This window comes from Theobroma cacao, chromosome 4 (genome assembly GCF_053813885.1).
Source record: "Theobroma cacao isolate CCN51 chromosome 4, ASM5381388v1, whole genome shotgun sequence".
Lineage (NCBI taxonomy): Eukaryota > Viridiplantae > Streptophyta > Magnoliopsida > Malvales > Malvaceae > Theobroma > Theobroma cacao.
Window position 1 is genome coordinate 30,759,672 of NC_142642.1, and position 13,162 is coordinate 30,772,833.

Below are 13,162 nucleotides of genomic sequence, written 5' to 3' on the forward strand. Positions count from 1 at the left end.
TATTTAAATACTATATATTCAAGAGAATTTCATTTTAACTAAACATAAAATGTAAAACATATAAAAAAATATACTCAAGTTAATTTCTCCTTACATAATTAAGATTGATAAAAAATGATACGTTGATGAAATTTTAAGGAATAATGTAATATTACAACTTATATTTGAGAACTATATAATAATTTATTAATTTTTAAATATAAAAATCATAAAAAAATAAAATTTATGTAACATAAAAAAGAATAATATGGCAAGTAGAAAGTAGTTACCACATATTATATAACAAAAAAGAAAGAAAAAAAACATGGTTAATGATTTGTAGAAATTTAAGAAAGAATGTTTATAGAAACTTATAACATATGAATAAATAAAATAAAAATAAATAAATAAACAAATATAAATAAATATAATAATATAAATTAAAAAAATTTAAAATTAAGTGAGATAAGTGAAATCATTTTATTATTTTTTATTTATATTAATCATTAAATAAAACATTATTTTGAGAGAGCAAGTAATAGAATATATAAAAAATTTAAAAAAATTTTATATATTATGAAAAAAATTTTAAAAGTTTTGGGGGCTATAGCTCCGCCCCTATGTGCATCTTGCATGGTTTGGCGGAATTGAAGTTGTTGCTGTCTGTTTTGTTAATACTAAAAAAAAAAAAAAAAAAATTAAAACTAGAGACTTGAAACAAGTTTTATAGGATTCCAATCCAACGATGTCTGAGGCCATTCTGCTGTCCAATGAGAATCCGCCACGTATGCTGTCCAGCTGGCCTTGTTGGCATACTGCAAGGTCGTTTGACTTGTTCGACCCTACCGTTTCAGACAATGAGCCGTTGTAACCTGGATTCACAAAGCATTGCTTCCCGTGAAGGGAATTGCAGTCCCCATGCCCTCATATTTGACAGTAACGCTTCTGGGATGGAGTATGCGTACAATATCAACAACTTCCAGCTCCAGAGCAGAATAATGATGTGGAAATAATGAAGATGGAGACTCTATCCGGGTCCTGGAGGACATCCCTCTATGCTGGAAAACCGCAGAGAAATCACAAATTGCCTTGCCCTCGGCCTCACAGCTCAAGTCTTACTAGCTGTCCAGCTTGAGAAGTGACGGAAGCACAACAACTAGGTAATAAGATTCAACAATTGAAGGCTCAGAAAAGAAAAAACATGAGAGAGCTAGTGCTTTCAATTCTGGAAAGCCATTTTTTCTACTTGTCAATGCAACCATTGACAAGTATACATACATATATTTATGTTGGTCTTAGTCATGGGTTTAAATTGGTAAGCAATCATTTGCTTCCTGGTACATGTTATCACTTTTGTTCAGTCCAATTTGAAATATTTTAACTACAATAACAAAGTAGACAGAGATCAGCACATTATAATTAATATTTTTAATTATAGACACTTCATTTTATCCTAATGATTTTATTATCATTTTTATTTTTTTTAACATTATTTTCAGTGTCTTAATGATTTGGACCATTTTGGACCCTAGTACATTTCCATTTTGAGCCTTCCTATCTTAGTCTTAATTATAGGGGATGGCTTTGTGAATTGGGTTTTGAGATCTAATTGATTTCTTTTCTTTAGATTGGACTCAGTCCCACATTTTTTTCTTAGAGCCCATGAAGCCCAATGAAAACTTATTTTTATTTTATCTTATTTTTTATGTGTTTATAAATTTCTTTTTCCATAGTATATTAAATTTTAAATATATATATATTAAAATTATTAAACTTATATAAAATCATTATCACGTAATTTTTTTTCTTTTTTTTTATTAAAGTTGATATTATTTTTAAGGAGATTATTTCATAATTCATTTATAAAAAGAAACAAAAAGATTTAATTGCCTTTATTAATATATGTAAGCCCATTAAATGCTTTAATGACAATAATTTTTCAATAAATCATCTCATTTAACGTTGTGATTTTGAGTACTTAGCATTTATAAAAAGGGAAAATTTAAGTGATAATGATTTTAATCATGATATTTATAAAAATAACTTTATAAAATATTGAAATTTTTTTATGAAAGTAGAATTCAAACTTAATTTTGAAAAATAAGATAAATTAATATACTTATTACGAAATCAAATGATTAAGAAAATATTTATATTTATCTCTTAATACCATAAATCTTTTACATTTAAACATTTGGTTTATTAATAAGTACATGTATTATCTAGTCAAAATTTTGTATTTTTTAAATATATTTTTTTGTTCAATTTAGTTTCTAAACATCTCAATTTTGTTCAATTTAATCTTTTTACTATACATTTTTATTCAATGTAGTCCCTATGATGTGGCTCAAATTTTTAAAAAAATTTTTTTCTCGATTTACCACATCAACATTATCACATCATTTTATCAATGTCATGCTAATATTGCTATATCATCGTATTAGTGCCCATGCAATTGGCACGTTATCATGTTAGTGCCACGCGACATTGAATGTTATCATGTTAGTGCCATGTGGCATGGTCACATCAACATGTCAAAGTACCGTCACACTACCACATCAGCAAAACCACCATGTTAACAGTGACGTCATCATTTTTAACTGCAAAATTGAATAGCGTAAAGGAGAGGGATTAGATTGTTCTTTACCAGATTTTGAGTATAAGACGAAATTAACGAAAACACATTAGTACAAGGACTATTTAGATACTTTAACCAAACACCTACAACCACCATTACCACAACCACCTACAAGAGAAATCATCCTCTCCTCATAAGAACCCAAGCCTTTTGCAGCTCCTAAAAGCTAAAATTCCACTTAAACTACCATCCCTTTCACAAAGTCAACCTTAATCCTTTCCATCAATCAACCAAAATTGATGAAAATTTCAAAAAAAAAAAAAAGCTAAAAAATTTTACAAGTAAAAGCCAAAAAATTCAATGCTAAACCACCACTAGCACCACCAACTTAGCCATCACCACCACCATAAAATCCAACAAATAAACACTAAAACCTACCATTATCTAACCTTAAACTCATCAGTGAGACATAACAATCAATCTAAAAAAAAATAACATACATACTCAAAATCACAATTACATCATAAGCCAACAACAATCATAACCAAGCCAAAAACATAAAACAAAACAAATACGAGTATGAAATTAAGTTTGGGAATTTTATATAGGGTTTAGGAAGAGAAAAGTGAGAAGAAAGGGAAAGGAACCACCATTGATGATGTCGTCAGTAGTGACGAACCTAAGTTAAGGTTTTCTAGTCTAAAGATTTTTAATGGGTTTTAGGGATTTTCATTGATGGAAAAGAAGAAGAGGCTGAGAGAGGGAAGAAAATGGGTTTCTCGATGGAGATTGATTGCCAAATATAGTAGATCTATAATTTTAGATTTCAATATCCTTGAGTTTTTTTAAGGAAAAAAGAAAGAGATAACCTATAGTTTTAACTATAATTCACTTTTGCTCCATCAGTATTTGAAAATGTACCATCCATTCCAAAATAATATGTCGCTGGTTAATCTACTATTTAAGTTTCTATTACGTGACGTTAATTTATGTCTATTTTACCTTTCTACATCTATTATATGTTGGTTTTTAAACTATTTTTAAAATTCCTTTTTTTCCTTCTCTTTACTTCACTATGCCTTACTCTTTTTCCCTCTAATTCTTTCTTCTATAAACCCACACTTCTTTCTTTCTCCATTCCTCGAATTCCTTCCTTTCTTATGTCTCCTTCTTCAAACAAAACAAAAAGAAAATTCAAACAAAATTCTTTCTCACTCTTTCTAATAGAAATCCAGATGTGTTCTTCAAATGTTCAAGTAAATGTGTAGTCACCTTACTCAAATTTTTTGCTCTCTAAAAGCTTTTTCAAGCTTTAGTACTTTCATTCGCAAATGCAAAACGACAAGTTGGGCTTGTTAAGCTTTATACAGGAATTTATGCAACGCCAAAACTTAACTTCAAGTCAAAAGTTATTTGTGTATCAACTATGGCATTGAATGTTGACCAATCTAACACCTTAGTTCTTAATGTTGACTAGATAAATGAAGCAAATGGTGATGCATTATTGTTGCTATGCCCACTAGCCTTGTCTATAGCCACGAACTAGAGAACTCAGAGCAAGACATTGATTTCACAAAGACACCAAAATTTCCTCATTTCAAGTTTTTCAAATGGAAAGCTCTTATTTAAAATGCAGAAGTTTGCTATTGAGGTTCAAATAATGATTTCAATGATTGGTTGTTGCTTTTATTCAGCTAAGCGATAGGCGCCCGTGCTTCCCTCTAGATTGTCTTAGGGAAACTACGACTTGACTTTTATAACAATGAGTTGATGAAGAAAAAGATTGATGGGTAGCAATCCATGGTTACTTTTCCTTGTAGCTTTGGGTTTTAATCTAAGTTCACGATTAAATTGATGGGCAATGATGCCTAATCGAATTGAACTTTCTATAGCATCCTTCAATGTTGACTTTAATATCCTGCTAGTTAAAGTAAACCAAATGTGGAGGAAAACCTTGCAAAATTTTCTTCATATGTTCATCTCTAATGTTCTTTTGTGATGGGTTACCTTCCAAGCTAATGGCTTGCAAGGAATTATAGTCTGCTGTAGGTTGGTTGAGACATTTGAAGTAGAGATTTTGTTAAAATGCAAATCCAACACAGTTAATTTTAACCAATAAAAACCTTTTACCTCATTTTTCTTGTTTCCAACCAAGTATAACTTTTTAAGAGAGGGAGAAAAAACACCAAATTTTATACCCATAGCTAAGCTTCATTATCGAGTATGTATACTACACCTTTACCTTTTTTTTGAAAAGTATTTATTTATTTATCCATTACTAGTTATGTCATGATAAGTCTTTGGCCTATTGGTAGAAGACTTTTGGTGGCATGAAATGACCGGTGCGGATAAAAGAACTAAACACTTACAAAAGATTTTGCTGCACTATAAGCCATTGACAGCATGCTATCATTTCCCTACCTTAGATAAAAACAAACTAGCAACAAAAACAGAGGCCTTAACTTGAAAGACTTGACATCAACAAAGTCCTTAACCAATCAACAGTCCTATAAAACACAAAAACTTACCATTATAAGTTCTCAAAATCAAGTTCACTTCAAACAACATCAGTACAACAATAAAAACATATCAACAGAGTCATTGCATTGCTCAAAATTTCAACAAAAATTAAGGCATCACATAACATTCCAAAGTTGGTCGTCACAACCTCTTGCATATTAAGCAGAGCCCCACATTCCTGAAATTGCTTTACTCGTCAAGCCCAGTTTGAATGAATAGAAAACCAACAGTTGAAGCATGAATTAGAAAAACTAACATCAAAGTAGCCCCTACTGTCCATTACCATAAATCCATCTCTCATAATCAACAGAACCAAAGATCAAAAATCAAAACCACAACGAATTTAAAATAGAACAATCCCATAAAGCCCCAAGAACTACTTGCTTGAAAGAATCTCGCTACATCCACCAAACAACCTAGTTTTTCCCTTGTACAGTTCCAGCTTCACCCTTCAACAACAAAAACGATTTTCATGAAGAAACAAGTAATTTCTCATGTTCTTCGATTCCTAAGATTACTGCCCATTTTCTCTTAGTGAGCCTCCTACCATTTTGTCTGCAACATAAAGCTCCACAATTCTTTGAATTACATTTTCTTTATCTTCTAAGAAGTTCAACCTCAGCTTTCTACTTAACTCTTAAATCTCTACTATCTTTTGTCATTGAATTGCTTCTCCTAAAATCTACATCAGAAACTAACCTTTACTCCACATCTATTTTCTTGATACTATCTTGCCATTTTTGTTCTCTCTATTCCCTTATTTGTTTATAGCTTGACCTAGTCCCTAATGTTGCAAAATTGAGTTTTCCTTTCCCACTTCCACTCTTCACACCATTTTTCCCCCTTACATTTGTTACTTTGACATTTCTTCACATTTAGAGAAATTTCTTGGTATTATTTCTCCCTTTTTTACTCTTTTTTAAATTATTCATCTTTCATTCTTTTTCAACCCTCACACCCAACTTGTTTTCTTTTTCCTCCACTTGAAAACCACTATTAATATGTTGTTTCACTTCAGTGTTATCCCCAATTTCTTCAAACATGCACCTTTTACCCACATCTTGGCCAGTTTCAATTGTTTTACCTTTTATTTTTTTTTATTTTGAACCTCACATTTGTTCATTTGCACTTGGTTTTCCTTTCTTTTGTTGACCTTGCTTGACCCACTTTTTGATCGAAGTTCCTCTACATCACTGTGAGCTTTCTCCTTTGATTTATCTTGGTCTTCATCAACTTTTCTCACTTGTTTCTTTCCTTGAAAAAGTATCCCTTATCATAACTTTTTTATGGTCCACATTCGTTTCTTTATAACCCACCTCTAGCCCACTATAATCATTCAACATATACGAGCTTAATGAGTACTTGGCTAATCCACTAAAGCCCAATGGAGAAAGGCCTTTTGTTTTGAATTGTTGGGTTATCTCCCAAGCTTTGCAAACTTTTTACTTTACACATCAGCCCATCTCTACTTACATGCTTACTACATCTTTGTTTTTTTGAGCTTTGGTCCATTCTAAATAGATTAACTTTCAACGGGTTCACTTCATCAACTTTTTCTCTATTATTTTTTCTTCTGACTCTTGAAACCTCATCTTTCTCCATTTGACTTTTAGTTTGATTTGTTCCCTATTCTTTATCCTTGGAAATCTCTTCTGTATGTTTTATCACTATCATAATTCTTCCTAATTAACGTCTCGATCTCCCTCTCTCTTTCTTCGTCATCATCGCCACCTTTGCCCTTCACCATAGACTTTATCTTCATCACATGGACAACCTTTTTCCCTTTGGCATACACTTCCAAATCGCAATAGCCATCTATGCCCACAATATTGATGATAATGTTGATTTTTCGCCCTTCTGTTTCAAAATGTACCATGTTGAGAGCAATAGCTTTGCTTTTAATTATAACAAGCATAAAAGCTTGATCAAGCCATCCTTCATGAAGGTGCAATGATCAACCCCACTGAATCTCCTCAAGCATTGCCCAATGGCTTTAAAAGTACTGTTGTGCCATGCCTAAATTGGAATTTCAGTTAGTCTAAGCCATAAATTAGCTTCTTTATCCTGTTATGCATAAGTCGTTAGGGCTAATGAAGAAAATCATGTCTCCATCAACTTCATCTAGCACTATAATATGTCTTCACCATCCCCTACTCTGAAGTTTTCAATACAATCATTCCCTTTAATATTCTTATAACAACTTCTATACCTTTACTAGCCAACTCTTGTTGTATAACTCTGCATGCCAATTTTTTCTTTAGCTTACCCATTGCACTCTGCTTTACCCATTCCATTTCCTTGTTTGATATCATTGTGTTGATAGTGACTATCTTATTCTTCTGTTTATGACTCTCACCTTCATGCTTTGTTTTCCTTTTAGTCATTTTATCTTTGTTTCCTTTCACTACCATCATTTGTTTTTCCTCACTTTCACTGTTTCTTTATCTACGATTTTCCTTCCTCGTCTTTTGTTATCTTATTGTACCTTATTCTCTCCCATCACAACTTCCTTGTATGATCGATTGCTTGTCTCATGGCTGATCAGTTTATGCTTTAGTACTTTTTCTAAGCTTAACCTCTTACTTGCACCATTTTTCTTAATTGATTCAGCTCTCCTCACAATGATTCTTTTTCCATCTATCCACTAGTAATTGCCTATTTGATCATTCTCTCCATTTTGTGTTTTTCTTTATACCTCACAAACACTAAGTTAGCAAGTTTTCCTTTATCTTGCAAGCTTTGTTTAGGGATAATCACATTAACAACTATACCATACTCCTTAAAGGCTCATTTGATTACTAATTGTGGGACTTTTCTTACTGATGTTATCTAAGATGATTGAGTAAAGACTATCTAGGCACTTTCAATCACCAGTCCTCTTTCTATCCATTTTCACGGATCACCATTAAATTCCTACTTCCACTTGTTTACATATTAAAAAACTTTATGCACAATTAATACACAAATCCTAAAGCAAATGTGGCAATATCTTTTCAAAGAGTAGTTGATCTATAGGGAGGATGCAAGCCAAAACAAACATTGCGGAGAAAGTTTGGAGATATGTAGGTACCTTAATTGACGGTGCAAAGAAGCTTTTTCATATTTTTATTTATTTTTTAAACCTAACATGCTTTTATTGAGTAAGAATACATTGCTTGATCAGGACAGGTGACAGGAAGAAGTTATATTAAATTTGGAGAAATGGAAATACAAAAAGAATCTTTCAAAATTTAACAAACAACAAAATCACCAGAAAAGTTTTTGAAAATGTTTGGCCAAAACGATGATTTCAACTTTTTACTGCACCTTTACCCTTACCCTGCACGTAATAGCCATTTGTGCTCTTTAACCTATCCCTACTAACCCATGCGTCCATCACACATTCGACCTTGATGCACAACCCCGTTACCTTCCTTGCATCTGATGCCATAACCATTGCCAATCTATTTTCCCAACAACACCCAAAAAAAGCTCACTTTTTGGATTCTTTATCAATGATCGTGTCTTCCTTCGCTTCTTTTAATCTTTTCAAAAAAAGTAGATTTCTCAAACCCATAATTTGAAGAAAAAGAAGAAAGTGCACCATTTTGTTAATTGGGTAAGCCCCAAAGAAAGCTCTTGTGCTTAAAAGAGCTTTGGCAAAGAGTGTCAAGTCCTTGATGAAGAAAGCTATGTCGAACAGAGGAAAGAAATGAGAGAACAAGAAAAAAAACCTAGTAAATGTAAAGGTAGTTTCATAAATTTGAGAAAAAAGAAATGATACATCAAGATATGAGCATTTTAGTCATTTAACAAAATTTTTTATCGATTTTTATTAGCATTCAGAGTCTTGGAGAGAATTGTCTATTTTCAATACTAATCGATCAAGAATGAATTATAGTCAAAACCTAGGGGTAAGGATATAATTTTTTTTGGCATAATGTTCAAAAAAAGTTCTTAAACTATTTAGGAAAATCAAATAAACTTTTATATCTCTATTGCGTTTAATTAAAACTCTATACTTTTATTTCTAGTTGAATATATAAGTCTTTATAACTAATGATTGAATAATTGTCATTAGTCAAAATATCATTTGTTATCTTTTATCTATGTGACATTGATGTAGAGAGTGAACAATTTCACATGATCATATCATCATTTCACATCAATATGTCACGTCATCATCCATTATGACATATAACGTACTATGTCATACCATGTGATGTCGAATGATAAAAGGTATTTTGACTACGTTAATAATTAGTTATAAGGATTTATTTAGTGCATGTTTGGTTTAATTTTTTTTTAATTTATCTACCTCTTAAAAGCAAAAGTTAAGCCAAACATGATCTTTTGAGAAGCTCTTAAAAAAAGTAAGTTTTTTTTTTAAAAACAAAATTTTAAAAAAAAGGCTTAAAAAAAAGCTCTAGGGAAGAGCTTTTTCTTCTCTTCTTTTAAAAACACATTAATTTTCAGGAAATACTCATCTCTCAATTAATCTTCCTCTCATCTCTTTCCTTCTACAAATTATCATTCTTCAATGTAAATCACGATTTCCCTATTCTTTATCTCTCTCTACAAAAACTAATAAAATAAACAGAAGACCCAACAACAGAATATCAAAATCTAGAATTTTTTTATTCTTACAAAGATTGAGAGAAAAAAAATCTAAAATTCAAAACTGCATTCAGATAATATTTAAAGATTTTCTCTCTTTTTCACTAAAAAAGATTTTAATATTAAATACATCGTTTCCTCTTTTTTCTTTTTTTTTGGGAATTGAAACATCATGGTCTGATTACTTGTTAGATCAACAAAAATATAATACTATTGCTACTATACAAGTTTGAAAGTTATTCTTTTTTTTATTGATTTTTTCGATTTTAACATTTGAAATTATATATAAACTTGAAGCATTACATTATAGCTTATTAGGTGATTGAAGATAGCATCAATACCCTTTATGGTAATTTTAATCGAAATTAGAGCTTACATAATTTATTTTGTTAAACAGTTTACCAAACAATTTTAGCTTAATTCTAAAAGTTATTATTTTTCATAAGAGCTTAATAATAACTTTTAAGTTAAAAAAAAGTTAGACCAAATAGGCTCTTAGTTCAAAATAAAAGTATAAAAATTTATTAGACTCAAAACAAAAATATAAAGATTTAATTGAACATAATAAAAAAATAAAAATTTATTTAAATGTTTTAAAATAATTAAAATTTTTTATAAAATGTGATATATATATTTTTAAAAAACAATCGTTAAAGGAAACATGAGGATGACATGGAGGAAAAGAGAGGAATTTTTTTAGATTTTGTTGTCAATGAGCGGAATCAATTGGAACAAAAAAATTTAAAACTGTAACAAATTAAAATGTTAGTAAGATAAAATTTTGATTTATTTAATTCAAAATTCAACAAGATATTATCTTCAAGGAAAATGACAGCCATAGGAAATCACACCAAAGAGATTTAAAGCAGCTTACACTTGCTAGCCTCGCAAGACTTTTTCTACTACATTGCCCTCTACCAAGCTCTGAATATTGTGATGGACCCCCTCCTTCAGTACCTGTTTACTGTAGTCTGCAGCCTTGTTGCCCTCTGGAGTTGTATTTACTTTTATCAGTCAAAGAATCCAAGCACTCAGAGGAACAGAACCTGCAGTGCACCTCAAGCTGGTGGTGCTTTGCCTATCATTGGTCACATGCACTACTTCGGTGGCCAGCAACTCACCCACAAAATACTAGGTGCCATGGCTGACAAATATGGACCTGTTTTCGCCTTAAGGCTAGGATCACACAAAGTCTTGGTTTTAAATAGTTGGGAAGCGGCCAAAGAGTCTTTCACTGTCCATGATAAAGTTTTCTCCAGTAGACCGAGCTTTACTGCCTCAGAGCTTCTGGGCTATAATTATGCTATGTTCGGATTGGCTCCTTATGGGTCTTATTGGCGTGAGATGCGCAAAATTGCTACAATTGAGCTTCTTTCAACCCATCGGATTGATATGCTCAAGCATATTCGAGCTTCTGAGGTAAACACCGCAGTAAGAGACTTGTAAAAATCATGGCTTAGCGAAGGTAGTGCAGAAAGTGGGCTATTAGTGGATATGAAACAGTGGTTTGGAGACTTAACTCGTAATATTGCTCTGAGAATGGTGGGAGGCAAGAGGTACTTTGGGCCAAATGCTGATTGTGAGGAAGCGGAAGCTCGAAGATGTCGAAAGGTGATGAGAGAATTTTTTAATCTATTTGGGGTGTTTGTCTTGTCTGATGCAATACCATTTCTTGGGTGGCTGGATTTTCAAGGATATAAAAAAGCCATGAGAAGAACTGCAAAAGAGCTGGACTTTCTTGTAGGAGGGTGGCTTGAAGAGCATAAACAGAAGAGACAACTAGGTGGAGGGTCGAAAGAAGAGCAAGATTTCATGGATGTTCTGCTGAACATCCTGGAGAATGCCAAGATTACTGGTTTCGATGCTGACACCATCAACAAAGCGACTTGTTTGGTAAGAACCGAATCTAACTCCACAATCTGTCCTGTTAGGCTGATTCTAACTTTTTGATGGTATTTATTTGTGAAAATGAGGCCTTAAGAAAAACCTATACTAGTAAATAATGCTACTATTCTATACTGCTGTTGAAAATATCAGATCCTGGTAAACTGGAGAGGTAGGAATGTAGGGATTACAGTATCTGGATTTCTTGGTCTTTGTGATAGGAAATAGGATGTCTCATATTCGTAGCGTTAAAAGGAGTTAGGTTATTTGAAGAAGGAAAAGGATACCCAGTTTCATGTTTGTGACATAGGCCAATGAGGTTAATACAAAATTGAAAATCTCGTCAAATCAACTATATATAAAAACATGGTGGGCCTAAATTGTCTCCTTCTAATATGTCTAATCTTTTGGATAAAAATTGGCAAGTTTAGTGGGACCACAACCTTTAATTAGTCCAAATAATCATAAATAATGAAACAAGACAATAGAAGAATTTGAAAGTTTCATGGAAAATGCAAGTAAGGCCATAAAGCTTTATTAGGCTCAAAATGTCTCTTTGGGATTGTCGTCGTTATAGGGCCAAGAAAATCTTCGCCTCTCGTTCAGTCTTGATCCCTAAAATCACCAATCTTATTCATCTCTCTCTATATATCGTATAGCTAAATAGGTGACCCTCTTAAACCAAGAAAGTGCCTCTTATGATTAGATTTTGGCAGAATCTAATCCTAGCAGGAAGTGACACGACCATGGTCACTCTCATATGGGCTCTATCTTTGCTACTTAAAAATCCTCGCGTGCTACAGAAGGCCCAATGTGAGCTAGACATGCACGTTGGCAACGATAGACGAGTGGAAGAATCTGACATTACAAACCTGGTCTACCTTCAAGCTATTGTCAAGGAAACATTGCGCTTATACCCACCTGGTCCAATTATTTTCCGGGCTGCAATGGAAGACTGCACCCTCTCAACAGGCTACCATGTTCCAGCAGGTACACGAGTAATGATTAATGCCTGGAAGATTCAGCGTGACGAGCGTGTGTGGGCAGACCCCCATGCTTTTCAGCCTGAGAGATTTTTGACTAGTCATAAGGATATGGATTTTCGAGGCCATACTTTTGAACTAATCCCTTTTGGCTTTGGGAGAAGATTATGCCCTGCGGTCTCGCTAGCCATCAAAATGCTTCATCTTACGTTAGCTACTTTCTTGCACAGTTTTGAAGTTGCTAAACCATCGAACCTTGAAGATGTAGATATGACAGAGAGCATTGGCTTGACAAATCTGAAAGCAAGGCCGCTGGAAATCCTAGTTAGCCCACGCCTTGAGTTTAAGCTCTATGATATGGACACAGAATTCGTGTAATTATATATCAGGAAAAGAAAGAGACAGATGTGTACCATCCTGCAAAAGCTGTTAGTTATGGCTTTGTTTATTGAAGCATTGCTATGTGATTGTTGCTTTTCTAGTTGTTTATGAAGTACATAGGATAGCATTCTCTTTCATGCCTGATAAACTGGCTTTCCTACTTTTCATCTGCTGGCATCACCTATATCTGATCTTTGATCGAGAACTGACTGCTTGAATTTGACCATGTTTTCCTAGAGCC

At 32.7% G+C, this 13,162-nt stretch overlaps 1 protein-coding gene and 1 pseudogene across 1 annotated transcript; both read left to right on the forward strand.

The window, feature by feature from the left end:
* The first annotated feature begins 10,521 nt into the window (after positions 1-10,521).
* Positions 10,522-13,021, forward strand: LOC18602112 (demethylepipodophyllotoxin synthase-like). Its single transcript, XM_018118790.2, has 2 exons — positions 10,522-11,566; positions 12,274-13,021. The coding sequence occupies exons 1-2, from the start codon at positions 11,168-11,170 to the stop codon at positions 12,916-12,918; spliced, it is 1,044 nt and encodes a 347-aa protein (XP_017974279.2). The 5' UTR covers positions 10,522-11,167; the 3' UTR covers positions 12,919-13,021.
* Positions 10,610-11,119, forward strand: LOC148763266 (methyltetrahydroprotoberberine 14-monooxygenase pseudogene; annotated as a pseudogene).
* Positions 13,022-13,162: the final 141 nt, after the last annotated feature.